This window comes from Heptranchias perlo, unplaced genomic scaffold (assembly GCF_035084215.1).
Source record: "Heptranchias perlo isolate sHepPer1 unplaced genomic scaffold, sHepPer1.hap1 HAP1_SCAFFOLD_43, whole genome shotgun sequence".
In the NCBI taxonomy this organism is placed as follows: domain Eukaryota; kingdom Metazoa; phylum Chordata; class Chondrichthyes; order Hexanchiformes; family Hexanchidae; genus Heptranchias; species Heptranchias perlo.
Window position 1 is genome coordinate 1,101,549 of NW_027139442.1, and position 19,431 is coordinate 1,120,979.

At 44.4% G+C, this 19,431-nt stretch overlaps 2 protein-coding genes, 1 long non-coding RNA gene and 1 pseudogene across 4 annotated transcripts; 1 reads left to right on the forward strand and 3 right to left on the reverse strand.

The window, feature by feature from the left end:
- Window positions 1-2,362: 2,362 nt before the first annotated feature.
- On the forward strand, window positions 2,363-2,983 carry LOC137312475 (histone H1-like). The gene is made up of 2 exons (XM_067979021.1): window positions 2,363-2,629; window positions 2,744-2,983. The coding sequence occupies exons 1-2, from the start codon at window positions 2,363-2,365 to the stop codon at window positions 2,981-2,983; spliced, it is 507 nt and encodes a 168-aa protein (XP_067835122.1).
- A 3,222-nt stretch (window positions 2,984-6,205) lies between these two features.
- Window positions 6,206-6,588, reverse strand: LOC137312381 (histone H2AX-like; annotated as a pseudogene).
- A 297-nt stretch (window positions 6,589-6,885) lies between these two features.
- LOC137312524 (histone H2B 1/2-like) lies at window positions 6,886-7,773 on the reverse strand. Its single transcript, XM_067979060.1, has one exon. The coding sequence runs from the start codon at window positions 7,756-7,758 to the stop codon at window positions 7,384-7,386; it is 375 nt and encodes a 124-aa protein (XP_067835161.1). The 5' UTR covers window positions 7,759-7,773; the 3' UTR covers window positions 6,886-7,383.
- A 2,244-nt stretch (window positions 7,774-10,017) lies between these two features.
- Window positions 10,018-16,851, reverse strand: LOC137312621 (uncharacterized). Of its 2 annotated transcripts, none has more exons than XR_010960759.1 (3): window positions 16,387-16,851; window positions 15,943-16,028; window positions 10,018-12,378 (listed from the first exon to the last, which is right to left on the reverse strand). It is a non-coding gene; the product is annotated as an uncharacterized lncRNA (long non-coding RNA). The 2 variants fall into 2 exon arrangements; XR_010960758.1 differs by lacking the exon at window positions 10,018-12,378 and adding an exon at window positions 12,386-12,801.
- Between the last annotated feature and the right edge of the window lie 2,580 nt (window positions 16,852-19,431).

Below are 19,431 nucleotides of genomic sequence, written 5' to 3' on the forward strand. Positions count from 1 at the left end.
TGCTCTTTGCTCCCTTCCCCCGGGGGCCGTGATCTCTCCATTCCCGGCTGTTTCAAACCATCTTCTTCCGCTCACTGAGTGAATGGCGCCCACAGGCCAAGCTGGGGGAGGGGAGCGCGCATGCGCTCTTCTGCTCACCAACAATCAGCGTTGGGGGCGGGGCTGGGTCACGCATGCGCAGATATCTGGTTTAATTCCCAATACAAAAATCGATGGAAACTTTCCCCAATTGGAATTTTTCAGAGTCTGAGCAAATCCGAGAAGGATCCAGAATGAATGTGAAGTTTCCTCCCCCCGAGACAAAGGAACAGTGCAGCCAACTCCTTCTCACACACAGTATGTATATTATCACTCTCAGAAAGGTCAGAGGGAATGGGGTCCACAGGCAGTGCAGGAACAGGCACCAGAATGGAAACAGATGGGATTCCACCAGTGCCTAACGCTGGAATCCAGACTGACTGTACAATCTCTCACTATTAAACTCGATGTTTCCATCCCTGCTGTTTCTCTCGGTATCTTTTGATGGTAAAAGGCCTTTCATGGATAAAATGGGCGGCTGTGAAATGAGCCAATTGGTTCTGTTCATTCTTGGCTCCCTGACTGATAAAGCAACGCGTGACTCCGAAACTGGAGGGAGGATTTCTCAAACCAATCCTGGAGAAACAGCGGAGGAAAGTGGGAGTCCGTATATTTGCTGCGACCGTGTGGGATTAACATCTGACAGCAACAGTCCCAGATTATTTCAATCGGAATGAAACTCTCGGTCACTGAGAGAAATACTGAATGGGCCTGAGCTGCAAGATTACAAAGGGTGAAACATGCAAGAGAGGGTTAAATGTGTGACACTGTCCCTGAGAATAGGATTAATAATGTGTCTGTCTCTGAAATAATTTTAGTGAGAGATGAGACTGCATCTTCTGTCACTCCACCTTGGAATAGCAATTGGAATGGAATATTTTTTCCAATTTGTTACTGGGTGAATGCTGGACATTACAGGTCAGTTTCTCTCTCTCTCTTTTGCACAGCATATGAATGTGGGATACTGTTACTGAGCGTGAAACGGACATACTGATAGGAAGTGTGAGACTGATACATTGTCTGTGTGTGTGTCTCTGTCTGTCTGTTTATCTGTCGGTCTGTCTTTGTCTCTCTCCAGCGCTGTAAATGAAAGCGAAATACTGTTACTGAGCTTAATATCGACACCCTGGTGGAAGGTAAAGACTGATTCAGTGTTTGTGAACAGACCTCCGGTGCTGTTGGTGAGACGGTCACTGTCCCTTCTATTATGTATGAGCCGGATTGACGGTGCATTTATCAGTCTCCAGTCCAGTAAGGAAAGGTGGGGAGAAACAGCCTGGAACGGCCTGACACTGGACTGCCTGTTAGTGTTGAATTTATTCTGTAACGAGCCGTCTCTGGGTGTTGAGAATGGGACGGATAGGACACCAGTTACTATTGTCTGTCAGTCAGTTTAGGAGGAGAGAGAAACACAGGGAGACTGGAAGAGCCCAGAGCGGATAATTTGTATTATCGTCTTAACCAAACATATTTCTGTGTACGAACAGTATAATATTTTAAAACCAGATGTGAATTATCACACCAACAGCTGTGAATGTCTCCTGCCACTGAATCTGGGGACCAGACACTGTGAGGAGCGCCGGCCTCAGAGTGTTTAACAGTTACTGAGCTGGGAAACTACAACTAACACCCGAGAATCTGCAGCACAGGCCGAGCGGGTAGGAAAGCCTGTCCCGGGAATTGTCAATCTGGCGACCAGTTTGTCCTGTGAATGTGAAGATGTGAACATTGTGTCAGAGAGAGTGTGTTAAACGGGCGGGCGGGTTAGATTAATGTCACTGTGTTTGTGTGGCCGGTCACATCGCCGTATTTCCGGGTCGCTTTTCAGTAAAATTAAAAAAAATCCCTTTCAAAGGATCGCCCTCCTCCCCTGCCGAGCTCCGAAGTGAAAAATTAAGGTAAGGTTTGAGTTCAATTCAAGATTTCAGACGAAAAACGGAGATCCTGTCAGCGATCGGGTGAGAGAGCGCGATCAGTGCAGCAATGAAACGGGTTTAAATCGAAACTGGTGCTTTCAATTCCGGTGAAAGTTTTTCGACAGCAAACATTCCGGTGTTAGATATAGGAAGGGGCTAGTCTGGGACTCTTGAGTGCCCGCTTTTAATTGTAACCGGCGAGTTTAAGAGGAGAGAGAAAGACAAAGAGGCTGGAGGGTCCGGGAGCTGACAGCAGGGTGTCTCCGCCCCGTCCGCTCTGTGCCTTTAAGTTGCTCTGTGCCGCCGCCTCTCGTTTCATTTCTGACCCAGCTCTGACTGTCAGAGAGATTTTCTCCAGAGTCCCGGACATGACAGACACTGCAGCCGCCGAAACGGCTCCTCCTGCCGTCGCCGCCGCTCGAACCAATGCTCCGAATAAGAAGAAGGCGGTTCCCCGACCCACCGGTCCCCCGTTGGGCGAACAGATCCTCAAGATTGTGGCGGATTGCAAGGATCGCAAGGGGATATCTCTGGCCGCGATAAAGAAGGTTCTGGCTGCCAAAGGCCTGGATGTGGAGAAGCACCGGTCCCAGATTAAATTAAGTATCAAGAGAAATGTGGAAAAAGGCTCCCTGGTGCAGATCAAGGGCACGGGCGCCTCGGGCTCCTTCAGAGTCGCTAAGAAGGAAACTCAGGCAAAAGTGGGAAAGAAGGTGAAGAAACAAGTGACCAAGAAATCTCCCGGAAAGAAACCAGCGAACAAAAAAACAGCCGTCAAGAAATTAACGGCCAAGAAACCGGCCGCCAAGAAATCAGCGGTCAAGAAATCGATCACGAAAAAGGCGGCGAAATCACCAATTAAGAAGAAAGCGGCGGCTAAGAAGCCCAAAACCCCGAAGCCGGTGAAGGCGAAGAAGGTAGAAAAAGCGAGGGCCAAGCCCAAGCCGAAGTCAGCAAAGCCCAAGAAAGCAGCGGGCAAAAAGAAGTAAAAAATCAAGTGCAACTTGTGAACATCTGAACCCAACGGCTCTTCTCAGAGCCACCCACGTCTCTCAGAAAAGAGCTGACCCCGGAATCAGATGATTCCTGTCCCGGGGCCGGGCTCAGATTTCAGATGGAAATCATTGAAAATAAATCCAGGGTCCTGGTGACTCACTACCCACGCCCCACCCCCACTGTCTGAAATAAAATAGAGAGAACACAAAACAAAGGCTCTTCCAAGAGCCACCCACCGCCTCACAGACCTGGGAACGATCTCGGGCTGGGGAAGCAGTTTCCGATATGTCCGGGCCGGGCCTCACTCGAACTGGCGTGTGTTCGGCTCCAGTCCCAGTTCATTTTTCTCACAGATTCAGGGCGAGAGTCCGTGACAGGGTAAAACTGGCGGAGATCCGCCGCTATCACAATTCAAACCCCAACACATGAGATTCTCCAAATCAGCTGGAATAAGTGTTTGTAAACTGCTGAACCGGTCTGGGAGGGGATGTGTGGGGAGATAGAATCGGGTCTGCCACTGAAGTGGAAGGAGACGGGTAGATATGTTATAGAAGGGACTGTATTTGGGCAGGAATATTACTGACTCTTAATTGTAATGGGGCTTATTTAAAAGCTCCGAGTTTCTGGAAATCCTTGAATATGAAGCCCGAGTCTATAAGGGTATGTGCGGAGCGCTGTGTTTCGGTTCAGTTATCGATAAACGGTTTGAAATTGGCGGGTGGAGAAAGCTGGAGGTGGAGCTGGAAGATCAGAGGCCGCTCTCTGCTCTGTCCGTTACTCTGACTCTCTCCTCCCCTCTCTGTTTAATATCTCACTCTGTCTCCTCCCCTCTTTGTTCAATGTCTCACTTTGTCTCCTCCCCTCCCTCTATCATCCTGTGAATGTTTCAGTCAGGTCGGGACAGGCTGCATAAAAAGGGAACCAGCATAAGTTCGCTGTTCATTCAGCAGCGATCTGAGTGAAGAATCATCATGTCTGGCAGAGGTAAAGGAGGCAAAGGACTGGGCAAAGGCGGAGCCAAGCGGCACCGGAAAGTGCTTCGTGATAACATCCAGGGGATCACCAAACCAGCCATCCGCCGCCTGGCTCGCCGTGGCGGTGTCAAGCGGATCTCGGGTCTGATCTACGAGGAAACCCGCGGGGTGCTGAAGGTTTTCCTGGAGAATGTGATCAGGGACGCGGTCACCTACACTGAACACGCCAAGCGCAAGACGGTCACTGCCATGGATGTGGTGTACGCTCTGAAACGGCAGGGCCGCACTCTCTATGGATTCGGCGGCTGAACGAGTCGACCCTTTCTAACCGAACACAAAACAAAGGCTCTTCTAAGAGCCACCCACCGCCTCACAGAGAGAGCACTGACCTGGGAACGGGGAGAGGAAAGATTTCGGAGTGGGGAAGCAGTTTCCGATATTTAATTAAGATGGGGAGATTCCCCAACATTCAGTAAAGGGAGATCAGCCATCCCGAGAGAAAGCGGAATTCCCGGTTTCACGGTATAAATGAACAGGTGGTGATACAGAGTCTTTCCGCAGACATTACATTCTCCGTTCAGAGTAAAATCCCGCCTCACAACCTCTCCCGCTGTCTCCTCTCTGCTCGGTGTTTCATTCAATTATCAGGTCGATGTGAAGTTTCTGTTTGAGGAGCGGTTCACCGGGCTGGAACTAGCGGGATTTTTGAAATTGAAGCTGGAATTTGTCCGGTTCAGGAAAACAATGACCGGGGCTTAATTCCCGCCCGTTTACAGACAGATCAGAGAATGAACCGGAATGTGAAACAGCTTGAGATGTGAGCTGAGGAGTTGGAAATAATGGAGATTATAAAGAGTGGGATTCTTAAATTGCTTGAGGGAAATGAGATTTTCTTGAAACTGTTATTTGATGACCTGAAATTGGCGGGCATTTTGAAATTCATGTTAAATTTCAGCTCAGCCAATTGGGGCACAATACTTCCCGCCGTTTCGGTCTGACTGACAGAGCTCGGTTCAAATGTGCCAATCACAGTCCCGGGGCGGTCCCTCCCTGACAGGGTGTGGGACTTCAGCTAATCACATGCCAGGGGCGGATCAAATTAGACCCTTTAAAAGGCGGCCCCAGAGCTGACTCCGTATTAACGCTCTCTGGGTCTCAGGTTGTTTTGAGATTTGTTGAGAAAATGGCCAGGACCAAGCAGACAGCGCGCAAATCGACTGGCGGGAAAGCTCCTCGCAAACAGTTGGCTACCAAAGCGGCCAGGAAGAGCGCTCCAGCCACGGGCGGAGTGAAGAAGCCTCATCGCTACAGACCCGGCACTGTGGCTCTGAGGGAGATCCGCCGCTACCAGAAATCCACCGAGCTGCTCATCCGCAAACTGCCCTTCCAGCGCCTGGTGCGAGAGATCGCTCAGGACTTCAAGACAGACCTGCGCTTCCAGAGCTCGGCCGTCATGGCCCTGCAGGAGGCCAGCGAGGCTTATCTGGTCGGGCTGTTTGAGGACACCAACCTGTGCGCCATCCACGCCAAGCGAGTCACCATCATGCCCAAAGACATCCAGCTGGCCCGCCGCATCCGCGGGGAGCGCGCCTAAACCCGACCCGGCTTCAGCACCAAGTGCAACAAAGGCTCTTTTCAGAGCCACCAAATCGGCGATGGAAAGAGCTGTGATCGCCTGGGTTGAAATCGCATGGCCTTGAGAAACTTGTTTGAATGGGAAATGCATAAAAGGGAGGGAGCAGATGTGGGACGGACAGGTACAGAATAATTCCCTCACTCACATCCAAAAAAAAATTTCACTCACATTCTTAATTCAGCAATCGCTGACACAATAATCAGCATATCAGTCAGCATCTGTTCAAATCTGGGCAAAATAACTCAGACTGAGCCAGTGTTGTCCGAGAATGAGACAGAAAATAATCATATGCGTCCCTGGTATTTCTGTCTCCCACCCGCCCAATTGACAATTCTGACGATTTTGTTATTTTTTGTCTCATTCACCAAACAATCTGCAATGATCAATCTATGGGAGATTGGCGACATCTGCTGTCCGGAAGCGAGTACTGCAACAGACCGATCTGGATCATATGTATTGAACAAGTTATTGTTAGTTTCTCGGATCGGAATCAAGTCCCTATGAAATTGATTCATGACTCGCTTCGACAGTAACCAGCCCTTTCACCGACACAGTGGGTGACTCTGAAAAGAGCCTTTGGGTTATCAGATCAAATCGTGTCCGCTTCACTTGCTCTTGGCGCTCACATTGCTGGTTTTCTTCGGCAGCAGCACGGCCTGGATATTAGGCAGCACCCCACCCTGGGCGATGGTCACCCCTCCCAGCAGCTTGTTGAGTTCCTCGTCGTTGCGGATGGCCAGCTGCAGGTGTCTGGGGATGATGCGGGTCTTCTTGTTGTCGCGGGCGGCGTTGCCGGCCAGCTCGAGGATTTCAGCCGTCAGATACTCGAGCACAGCAGCCAGATAGACCGGGGCTCCGGCACCCACACGTTCAGCGTAGTTCCCCTTCCGCAGTGAACACGGCCCACAGGGAACTGCAGTCCGGCCCGGGATGAGCGAGACTTGGCCTTGGCCCGAGCTTTCCCGCCGGTTTTTCCTCTTCCAGACATTTCCACAATCTCACAAACACTTTCACAAAGAATGAAGAAATCCTCCTGCACTCGCCCTTCTTATACCTTCTGGAGGACTGCAGTGGGGGCACTTGTGGTTGGTCCATGTGTTCTCAATCTCATTGAGCTGTTCGTTAAACCAATCAGAGGGTTGTTTCATTCACCACTCAATAGCCAGCAATGAGAAAAGGGCGGAAAATACCGACCAGAACCGTTTTTTTGAAATTTGAAAAGCCCGCCAATATATTTGTAACACAAGAAGCGGATTTAGTAAATAATGTCGCGTAAAAACAAATATTTAAACATCTCATCTTTTACTCTGTTATTCCACATTTGTCGTCACAACTTCCAGAATCTGTTACAAACCGCTTCATTCTCCGTTCCCTTTCAATCGGGCGGGAATAAAGCCTCGTTTTGTCCCGAATAATTAACAAACAAACGTGAGAAGGAGAAAGAAATGACCGAACTCGAATCCACCGCCTTGAAACAGCGCTGAAGTGTCAGACGCGGGGGAAGGGGCGGAAAATGAACTGAAATGAGAGGTTCAGGGACACGTTTTTGTTTATTGGCTGTAAATTGAACATCGACACACAGATTATACCCAGCAGTGATTATGAGAATCTGTCCGATATCAAGAGAAATCACAAAAGGACAAGTTATAGAGAGACAGTTAGTGTCAAACTATCTACCGTAAAATGATTCCATCCAGAGGTGTCGGTACAGCGTCTTCAGAGAGACTGTGGGTGGCTCTTAAAAGAGCCTTTGTGTTCATTTTTTTCAGTACATTGTGGAGTTTTACTTGGAGCTGGTGTATTTGGTCACCGCCTTTGTCCCTTCCGACACGGCGTGCTTGGCCAGTTCCCCGGGCAGCAGCAGGCGAACGGCGGTCTGGATCTCCCGAGAGCTGATGGTGCGGCGTTTATTATAATGGGCCAGGCGGGAAGCCTCACCCGCGATGCGCTCGAAAATATCGTTCACAAAGGAGTTCATGATGCTCATGGCCTTTGAGGAGATGCCGGTGTCGGGGTGAACCTGCTTCATCACTTTGTAGACGTAGATGGAGTAACTCTCCTTCCTCGCCTTTCTCCGCTTCTTGCCGCCCTTGGCTGGTACTTTACTCAAGGTTTTCTTGGCGCCCTTCTTGGGAGCTGCTTTCTTGTCCTCAGGCATTTTCAAACTCAATTTCAAACTCAGAAATGACCGAAATCCGCTCCGAGCTCGGATTAAATAGGCAACCACACAGCCCTATGCTAATGAGGGATGGGAAATATAATGATTGTGATTGGGACTGATGTCACAACATTTTTCCTTTATCGATCTGATTGGATATCTGAAGAAACCAATCAGATTTAATACCTGCCACCAATCACAAACACGCTCACACTGCACATTGTCCGGTTTGAGCAATTTGTTCCGAACTGTTGCAGTTCTGCTTCCGGCCAGTAGATGTCCCCAAACCCCGGGTCATTGAAGTTTGCAGATGAGAGAGGGACAGAAGATAAACTCATTCTTCACATTATATTGCACGAGTGGGATTTAGAAAAACTGGGAATGGAGAACATTGTATTATACAAAGCATTAGTTGTAATGCTGTATTAAATGTTTGTAATTAATTTAGGGGGTATAGCCTACACTGAGGAAAAATGCAAAAAATAAAAAAAAGAGTTTAATAAGCTTGCTGAAAGTCCGTGTCAATGGCCATTGAATTTCCATATAGAAAGGTGTGAGGTGGTGCATTTTGCTGGGGGAATAACGAGGCCACATACTGATTGGAAAATACGAGTCTAAATGAGGTCGAAGAGCAAAGGGATTTAGGGGTACAGTTTGACAAATCATTGAAAGTAGCAACACAGGTTGTTCAGACCATAAAAAAGCAAACACAGCACATTCCAGAGGAATAGAATTTAAAAGCAGATAAGTTATTTTGAACTGTGATTTAAACTGTCAAACCTTCTGCCAAACTATTAAACCATCCCTTTCTGAAATCCGTGATAACTATTCTTTATTATATTTTCGGTCTCTGGATTTTTTCTGTTGCATCAGTGATTAAATGATTCCATGATCATTCCTACCACCGATGTTTGGTGAACTGGATTTGTTCTATCTCCTGTTTCAAAATAGAAGAATCACATTAACTGTAATCCAGTCCTCTGGCACTATTCCTTTATGTAATGATTTTTCCGATATATGTAACGGTGCCTCTGCTATCTCTTCCCTTGCTTCACTTACTATGTGCGGATGCAATCCATCTGGACCAGGAGTTCTACCACCATTTTAACATAAATGTCTTGATATCTCTATTGACCTCTTCCTTTAATATCATGTTCACCCTGTTAATCTCCCGCGTAAATACTGAGGGAAAGTAATAATTCAATATTTCTGCCATTTCGCTGACGTTACCTGTGAGTTTATCTTGTGAATCCCTGAGTGGCACTCAAGATATTCTGATTTTCCTTTTGTTATTTTTGTGTCTGTGGAATAATTTACTATTACTTTTTATATTCCTTGATAATTTGATTTCGTGGTTCCTGTTTGCTTCCCTAATTGTTTTTGTGACTTCTTCCTAACCTCTTCCTATTCGCTTTTGCCATCCCTTTATTTAATATCTATGAATGAGAAATTCCACCAGCTTGTTGTGTCTGTTCAGGGGATGATTTTTTGTAACGATTTATTGTCTGTGATTAAACTGCCAGAAACCCAAAGGGAACAATTCAGTCCGAAATTCCACAGAAACTCTCTATTTCTCCATCCAAGTGAAATAAGGTGCTATAATGGTGAGTATAGCTGCCTTCCCAGCAGTTAATTCCAACAGGTTTGAATCCCAGCACGCTGAATTCAGAAACACCAAGACTGGAACCGAATTTGATGATGTTCAGAGCGATAATGTTTCCAAACGGGTCCAATTTATATAAAAAATATTTTAAAATTCATTTCTTCCACCATAACGTTGAATTTAACTGTTCCTTTGTATTATTATTTGCCCTGATCTGTACGGTGGATAAAGGACACAATTGCACGGATCTGTGAAATTAATTGATTGTCTGAAGTTTTTCCCTCTGCTGATTCCCGTTCCTTATTTAAATTATGTCGGATTAACCTTTCTGATCTATCGAAGGATCATTGACCTGAATCGTTAACCCGAGCTTCCCTTCTCCACAGATGCTGCCGGACCTGCTGAGTCTTTCCAGCATTTTCGGTTTTAATTTTTTCTATATTTTATCCCTTTCACTTTTGACGGTCGCCGTTGAAACTTCCAGATTTGCGCTCAGTTTTTATTTGTGTTGCAGTTCGGTATATTTGAATTAATATAAATCGTGTCATAAGAAATCAGACCGAAATTTTGCGCAATGTAGAGGGAAATATAATGTGGCAACTTTCGAACGATCAAAACAAAACTTTATTATGAATCAATTGTTTAATTTTTCACTGACAAAATATGAAAAAATACGAGAGTAGAAGTTACGGGGAGAAACTATTTCCTCACATTGCACATTGTGCTGAATCTGTAACAACGACAGATGATGTGAATTTATTCCACTCTGTTACAGTTCTTATTGATGTCCAATAGATGTCAGACTGTATGAGAGTGTGGGATTAATTCTCTGTCTGTCAGTCAGTATGTGAGTGTGAGATTCATTCTGTATCCGTCAGTCTCCAGTACAGTCTGTGAGTGTGGGATTCATTCTGTATCTGTCAGTCTCCAGTACAGTCTGTGAGTGTGGGATTCATTCTGTATCTGTCATTCTCTGGTACCGTGTGTGAGTTTGGGATTCATTCTGTATCTGTCAGTCTCTGGCACTGAATGTGAGTGTGGGATTCATTCTGTATCTGTCAGTCTCTGGTACTGTCTGTGAATGTGGGATTCATTCTGTATCTGTCAATCTCTGGTACTATATGTGAGTGTGGGATTCATTCTGTATCTGTCAGTCTCTGGTTCTGTGTGTGAGTGTGGGATTCATTCTGTCTCTGTCAGTCTCTGATACTGTCTGTGAATGTGGGATTCATTCTGTATCTGTCAATCTCTGGTTCTATCTGTGAGTGTGGGTTTCATTCTGTGACTGTCAGTCTCTGGTATTTTATCTCAGTGGGGGATTCATCCTGTAACTCAGTCTATGGGAAAAGTGCAAGTCTGGATTCGTTCTGCATTCTTATTTCAGGTTGCAGTATAGTTCTTGAAACTGTTTCTTAAATTCATTAATATGTACAAATCTTTTGTCTGGCATTAATTTGTAAATATGGATACACTATTGGATTTTGTTTTCATCTAACAACGTGTGTGAGTTTTGTTGTAGGATTATATCTTAATCTCTGAAGATAATGTACATGTCAATCTTTTGCTGTGAATTTTTTGGACTCGTATTTAATGCGTAGCTCAGTCTGGACTAATGGAATTGATATTGTATCTTTCAGGCTGACACTGTATGAGATTTTTGACCTGGTATGTCATCTGTTGTTCTGTCTGTACAAATGGAATTGACACTCTAACTTTCAGTCAGACACTGCAAGAGATTTTTGGACTGGTTTGTAATGTGTAGCTCAGTCTGCACTGATGGAATTCATACTGAACCTTCCAGTCTGATACTGTGTCATATATTTAGGCTGGTTTGTAAGGTGTCGTTCACTCTGCACCAATGGAATTGATACTGTATCTTTCAGTTTGACACTTTTGGACTGGTATCTAATGTGAACCTCAGTCTGCACTAATGGGTTTGATACTGTATCTTCCAGTCTGATACCGTGTGAGGTTTTTCTACTGGTATGTTACGTGTAGATCAGTCTGTACTAATCAAATCGATACTATATATTCCATTATGATACTGTACTTGATTTTTGGACAGGTATCTAATGTGAATCTCTGTCTGCAGTAAAGGAATTGATACTGTGCCTTTCAGTTTGACACAATGTGATTTTTGGACAGGTAACTAATGTGTACCTCAGCCTGCACTAATGGGATTGATACTGTATCTTCCAGTACGAGACTCTATGTGAATTTTGGACTTGTATATAATGTGTAGCTCAATCCGCACTGATGGAATTGATTCTGTATCTTTCAACCTGACACTGAGATTTTTGGACTTGTATGTGACGTGTAGCTCAGTCTGCACCAATGGGATTGATACTGTATCTTTCAGTCTCATACTTTAAGATAATTTTGGACTGGTATCTAATGTGTACCTCAGTCTGCAGTAAAGGAATTGAAATGGACATTGCATTCTGACACTATGAGGTTTTTGGACAAATATGTGAGTCAAATTTGGGTAACATCTGAACTGGTATCTAATGTGTATCTCAGTGTACAATGTGGTCATGAATACTGCATCTTTAAACTCATAATGTGTGAGAGTTGTGGGCTGGTACTTAATTTGAATCTCGGGTACACTATTGTGATTCATTCTGTACCTATCAATCGGTCCCATGTGTCAGTTCTATCTGGGATTTAATTTGTAGCTAAGGCTGAACTAACGTGAGATTGACACAGTGCCTTTCAATCTGATACTGGGTGTGATTTTGGACTGGGAATTATTTATCTGCCGGTCAGCGGTACTGAGTCATTGTGAAATGGAAATTCCGTCTGTCTCTCCTGCTCTGTTTGACTGTTGGATTGGGATCAGTATGCGACTGGCTATTTCTGCTGTCTGAGATTGTGGGACTGGTGACCTATCCTTGTCTCTGTGCTCTGTGAGTGTTAATGTACCTACTGTGTGTGAGAAGCAGCTGGCTGCATTGACTGCTCCACGTGCCTCGGGTGGAGTCAACATCACATTGATTGTGGGTCCTTCAAGGATCTGCCTGCAGGAAGAAAAAATATCGCTTGTAACTTAACAACAGGTGAAGTAGAAAATACAAACGTGATCAATTGAATCTCTCTGTTAATAATCATTGTAATATCTACAAATAGAAAACCAGTGATACAAACAGTGTCAGTGTCTGACTCCACTGCAGTACTGCAGCACTCAGCTTCTGCACACCAGGTGTGTTGGGCTGTTTTACAAAAAATTAGTGACATCCAGATACAACCCAACCCCTGCACTGATCCATGGGGCGGGAACCTTTGTACAGGTCAGGTTTCTAATCCCCTCTCCCATGGGACTAACCATAAAACCGAAACAAAACAGCCACTGTTTAAAATTTGTCCTTCAAACAGCTCACCTGATGCCTGCAATAGATGGTCTTTTTATAACTCCCCATATCCTTACTGTACGGCTCTGTTCACTGTTCAATAACAAACACTAAAGGTTAATGGGCAGATATGAAAAATCAGATTTAATTCCTGCCACCAATCACAAACACGTTCACACTGCACATTATCCGGTTTCACCAATTTGTACCGAATTGTTGCGGTTCTGCTTCCGGCCAGTTGATGTCCCCAAACCCCGGGACATTGAAGTTTGCAGATGAGAGAGGGACAGAAGATAAACTCATTCTTCACATTATATTGCACGAGTGAGATTTAGAAAAACTAGGAATGGAGACGTGCTGCAAGTACATTTTGTTAGACCAAACACTATTTGTAATGCTGTGTTAAATTCTTCTAATCAATTTAGGGGGTATTATCTATTCTGAGGAAGACTGTGAAGCTAGGAGAACGGCCGTGTAAATGCCCATTGAATTTCAATATAGAAAGGTGCGAGGTGGTGCGTTTCACTTGGGGGAATAAGGAGGCCACATACTGCTTGGAAAAGAAGAGTCTAAATTGGGTGGAGGAGCAATGTAAATCGTGTCCTGAGAAACCAGAGAGAAATACTGTGCAATGTACAGTGAAATATAATGCGGTAAATTCACAACTATCGAATGAGTAAAACAAAAACCTTATTATAAATCAATTGTCTTCATTTTTCACTATCATAATGTGCAAAAATGCGAGAATAATTGTTACAGACAGAGACTTTCCTCACATTGCAGATTGTCCTGTTTCTGTCACCATGACAGATGATGTGAATTTGTTCCACTCTTTTACAGTTCTCGCTTACGTCCAGTAGAGGTCAGTCTCTGGTACTGTGTATGAGAGTGGGGTTTCTTCTGTGTCTGTCTGTCTCTGGGACTGTGTGTGAGAATGGGGTTTATTCTCTACCTGTCTGTCTCTGGTACTGTGCGCGAGTTTGGGATTCATTCTGTATCTATCAGTCTCCACTACTGAGTGTGAGCGTAGGGTATATTCTGCATCTGTCAGTCGAAGGTACTACATATAAGTGATGGATTCATTCTGTATCTGTCTATCTCTAGTACCTGTCAGTCTCTGGTACTGTCTGTGAGTGTTGGATACATTCTGTATCTGCCATTTTCTGCTATTTTATCTCAGTGTGGGATTCATTCTGTAATTCAGTCTCTGAGACAATGTGCAAGTCTGGATTCATTCTGTATTCTTATTTCAGATTACAGTATCGGATTTGAAACTATATTTTTAATACTTTAAAATATATACAGTTCTTCGAGTATTTAATTTGTTAATATGGATACAATTATCGGTTTTCTTTAATCAAACAACGTGTGTGAGTTTTGGAGTAATATTACATCTTAATCTCTGAACTTTATTATGAATGATAATGTACTTTTCAGTCCGTTTATGTTGAAATTACTGGACTGGTATGTAATGTGTAGCTCAGTCTGCAATAATGGGATTAAGTCTATATCTGAGTCTAACACTGACGTTTTTGGACTGGTATGTAATATGTAGCTCATCTTGCACTAAAGGAATTGATACTGTATCTTTAAGTCTGATATTGTATGAGATTTTTGGACTGGAATGTGATGTGCAGCTCAGTCTTCAATAATGGAAGTGATATTGAATCATTCAATCTGTTACTCTATGAGATTTTTGGACTGGTGAGTAACATATAGTTCAGTCTGTGCTGATGAATTTGATGTTGTATATTTGAGTCTGTTACATTATGAGATTCTTGGACTGCTATATAATGTGTGGCTCAGTCTGCACTCATGGAATCGATAATCTCTCTTTCAGTCTAATATTTTATGGGTTTTTCAGTCTGGGATGCAATGTGCAGGTCAGACAGTGCTAATAGAATTGAAGCTGTATCTTCCAGTCTGAACATTTATGAGGTTTTTGGACTAGTATGTAATGTGTAGCTCAGTCTGTACCAAAGGTATTGATAATGTATATTTCAGTATAATACTCTATGAGTATTTACCAATATATCTAATATGTAACTCAGTCTGAACTAATGGAATTGATACAGTATCTTTCAATCTGACACTATGAGATCTTTGGACAGGTATGCAATGTATAACTCAGTCTTCAGTAATGTGACTGTGACATTCATTCTGTATCTGTCAGTTTGTGGTACTGTGTGAGTGAGATTCATTCTGTTCCTGGTAATCTATGTGAGTATGGGATTCATTCTGTATCTGTCAATTTCTTGTACTGTGTGTGAGTATGAGATTCGTTCTGTATCTGCCATCTCTGGTACTGTGTGTGAATGTGGGATTCATTCTTTATCTGTGTGTCTCTGTACTGTATCTGAGTGTGAGATTCATTCTGTATCTGTATCTAATTATTTTCTCCGATTACATTATGGTATTCAATACTGTACTTTAATATCATAATGTTTAAATAATTTTTCTCATTATTTAATTGGTAAATTTGGATAAACTTCAGGATTTGATGCTGGAGGTTTTAATCAGATAATTTGTGTGCTTTTGGACTACTATTAAATCTATATCTCTTTGAGTAATATTGTGAATGTTAATATATCTTTCAAACTGACATGGTGACATTTTTGAATTGCTATATAATGTGTAGATCAGTCTGCACGAAATGAATTGATACTGCATTATTACATTTTATTTTATAACATTTTTGGACTGGTATGTAATGTGTATCTCAGTCTGTGCTAATAGAATTGATACTGTATTTTTAAATCTCATACTATGAGTATATTATAAACTGGTATCTAATATGTTACTTAGGTTACACTGTCACAGCATTTCTCAATCTGATACTGTACATGAGTTTTGGACTGGCAATTTGTATTCGAATGGTACACTATTCGAATGGATACTGCATGATTAAACTCACGTGTGTGTGAGTTCTGGGCTAGTATTCAATTTGAATCTCGGGGTATCTGGTACTTAATTCATGGCTAATGTTGCCCTTTTGTGAAATTGACAATCTGAAAGCGAGACTTTGGACTGGGATTTTTGTATCTACCTGTCAGTGGGACTGAGTTCGGGAGAAATGGAACAGTGTCTGCCTCACCTGCTCTGTTTGACTGTTGGATTGAAAATGTGTCTCTGGAAATTTGGGATCAGTGTGGGACTGACTACTTCTGCTGACTGAGACTGTGGAACTGATGAGCTGTCTGTGTCTCCGTGCTCTGTGAGTGCTAATATACATACTGTGTGTGAGAAGGAGTTGGCAGCACTGTTCCTTTGCCTCGGGTGGACGAAATTACACATTTAATCTGGCTCCTTCAAGGGTTTGCCTGTAAAAAGAAACGTATCTCTTGTAACTCAAGAACAGGTGAGGTGGAAAATACAAAAGTGATCAGTTTAATATCTGTTAATAATTATTTTGAATATCCACAATTGAAAATCAGCGATACAAACAGTATCAGTATCTGACTCCACTGCAATACTGCAGCACTCAGCTTCTGCAGAGCAGGTGTGTTGGGCTGTTTTATAACAATTTAGAGGCATTCAGACACAACCCAACCACTGCACTGGTCCATGAATGGGACTACCCGATGTTCGGGTCAGGTTTCTAAACCCCTCACCCAGGGGACTAACCGTTCAACTGAAAGCAAACAGCCGTTGTTTAAAATGTGTCCTTCAACTTCTCACCTGGTGCCTGCTCTTTGAATAACTCCCCACATCCTTACTGTCCGGCTCTGTTTCCACTCTTCAATGTCCAGTAACAATAAACAGGATGAGACTGGAAATAAACCAGGAACATTCACTGCTGGTTTGGGGAGAGAACGCAGCAATGATTTTAAATAGCAGTTTCTTCCCATTCTCTCTCCCTTACCCTGGACACACCCTGTGCACAAACAGCCCGAGAATGACCTCTCCCTTCCCCCGCTCAATAGATGTTCCTGGACTAGTTCCTGATCCACTCCGCCTCTTACAAACAGCCCTCGGACTTCCCCTGCCCTTCCCCCGGACTCAATGGCGATCTGAGCCCATCTGCGGACACGGTCCCGATGCGATGAGCTGCTGTAACGAGGCTGCTCTTTGCTCCCTTCCCCCGGGGGCCGTGATCTCTCCATTCCCGGCTGTTTTAAAACATCTTCTTCCGCTCACTGAGGGAATGGCGCCCACAAGCGGAGCTGCGGGAGGGGAGCGCGCATGCGCTCTTCCGCTCACCAACAAGCAGCCCTGGGGGCGCGGCTGATTCACGCATGCGCAGATATCTGGTTTAATTCTCAATACAAAAATCGATGGAAACTTTCCCCAATTGGAATTTTTCAGAGTCTGAGCAAAGGAGGTGGGTCTGGGGGAAAGGTCAGAGGGAATGGGGTCCACAGGCAGTGCAGGAACAGGCACCAGAATGGGAAACAGATGGGATTCCACCAGTGCCTAACGCTGGAATCCAGACTGACTTTACAATCTCTAACTATTAAACTTGATGTTTCCATCCTTGCTGTTCCTGTCCATATCTTGTGATGGTAAAGAGCCTTTCATAGATTAAGTGGGCGGCTGTGGAATGAGCCAAAGGATTCTGTTCATTTTTGGCCCCTCTACTGATAAATGAACGTGTGACTCCGAAACTGGAGGGTGGATTTCTCAGACCAATCCTGGAGAAACATGGGAGGAAAGTGGGAGTTGGTGTATTTGCTGGGACCGTGTAGAATTAATATCTGACAGCAACAATCCCAGATTAATTTAACCGGAGTGAAATTCTCGGTTACTAAGAGTAATATCGAACAGCCTTGAGCTGCAAAACTTCAGATGGTGCAACAGGCAAAAGAGGGTTAAATGTGGCTTATTATTTTTGTCACTCTCTGCACTGTCCCTGAGTGTGGGATTAATAGTGTTTCTGTCCCTTGTACAATATCAGTGAGAGATGAGATTGCATCTTCTGTCTCTCCAACGCGATCTTTCTGGATAAAACGGAACTTTACCGGTTCTCTCACCGCTCTCTCTGTCTCTCTCACCGTGTCTGCTTCCCTTTCTCTCTCTCTGGCGCTGTTTCTGAAGGTGGATATTGCTATTGTGCGTGATTTAGACACTGATACGAAGTCTAAGACTGATACTGTTTCTCTCTCTCTAGTGCTCACATGCAGGTGGGATACTGTCTGATATAAAACAGAGAGAATGAGATGTCCGGGCCGGGCCGCACTATAACTGGGGATGTGTTCGGCATCAGTCCAAGTTAATGGTCATTATCTTTTCACAGATTCAGGGCGAGTGTCTTTGTCAGACGGTAACGCTGGCGAAGCTAATTTAGTTGCGACTTTTAGTAATTTGTGTGTCTGTACCCCTCGATCCCTTTGCTCCTCTATCCTGTTCAGACTTATTATCCAAACAATATGTGAGCTCCTTATTCTTCATTCTGCAAGTTTATTAATGTCCTCTTGCATTTTGACACATTCTTCCTTTGTATTAACTGTACCCCCCAATTTGGTGTCAAAGTCAAATTTTGAAATTGTACTTCCGATTCCCGAATCCAAATCGTTAATGTTAATTGTGAACAGCAGTGGTCCCCGCACTGATCCCTGTGTTAAACCACTTCCCACTTTTTGCCACTCCAAGCAACTAACCGTAACCCCTATTCTCTGTTTTCTGTTTTGTCGCCAGCTTGCTTTCCATTCTGCGACCTGTCCCCTGACTCCACGGACACTAAACTTTGCCATGAGTCCACAATGCGGTACCTTACATAAGGCTTTCTGAAAATCCAAATGTATTACATCTACCAGGTCACCCTTATTTACTCTTTCTGTTAATTAGTCAAATGATTTAATAAGATTGGTCCTGTCCTTGTCCTGTTATTAGATTAAATTTTGGCCGCTTCGCTTGTTCTTGATGCTCCCAGCGCTTTTCTTCGGCAACAGCACGGCCTGGATATTAGGCAGCACCCCGCCCTGAGCGATGGTCACCAGTCCCAGCAGCTTGTTGAGCTCCTCGTCGTTACGAATGGCCAGCTGCAGGTGTCTGGGGATGATGCGGGTCTTCTTGTTGTCGTGGGCCGCGTTGCCGGCCAGCTCGAGGATTTCAGCCGTCAGATGCTCGAACAAAGCAGCCAGATAGACCGGGGCTCCGGCACCCACACGTTCAACGTAGTTCCCCTTTCGCAGGAGGCTGTGAACACGGTCCAAAGGGAACTGCAGTCCGGCCCGGGATGAGCGAGACTTGGCCTTGGACCGAGCTTTACCGCCGGTTTTTCATCTTCCAGACATTTCCACAATCTCACAAATACTTCCACAAAGAATGAAGAAATCCTCCCCCACTCGCCCTTCTTATACCTTCTGGAGGAGTACAGTGGGGCCACTTGTGATGGGTGTCTCTCAGAGTGTTTACACTGCCCGCTCACCCTCACTGATATTGCATCTTTCAACTGCTGTAATATTGTCCTTTACTAATATTGCTACTCTGCCTTCATTCCCTATTTCCCTGTCCTTTCAAAAGATCTTATCGGCTTGAATATTAAGCTGCCACTCGTGCCCAGCTGGTCGTCCGGTCTCTGTAATGATTTAATATAACTATTTAACTTTACTCAATGGCTGATGTGAGCTGCGGCAAAATGTATTTCCAACTGGTCAAGTATTGCAGGTATCGACTGTCTCTTCAGTCCGAGAAAAGGTGATGAATTACTGGCTGTTCTGTAATTTCCATTGATTGGGGGTTGGCGACATCTACTGGGCGGAAACGGGAACTGCACCAGAGCGA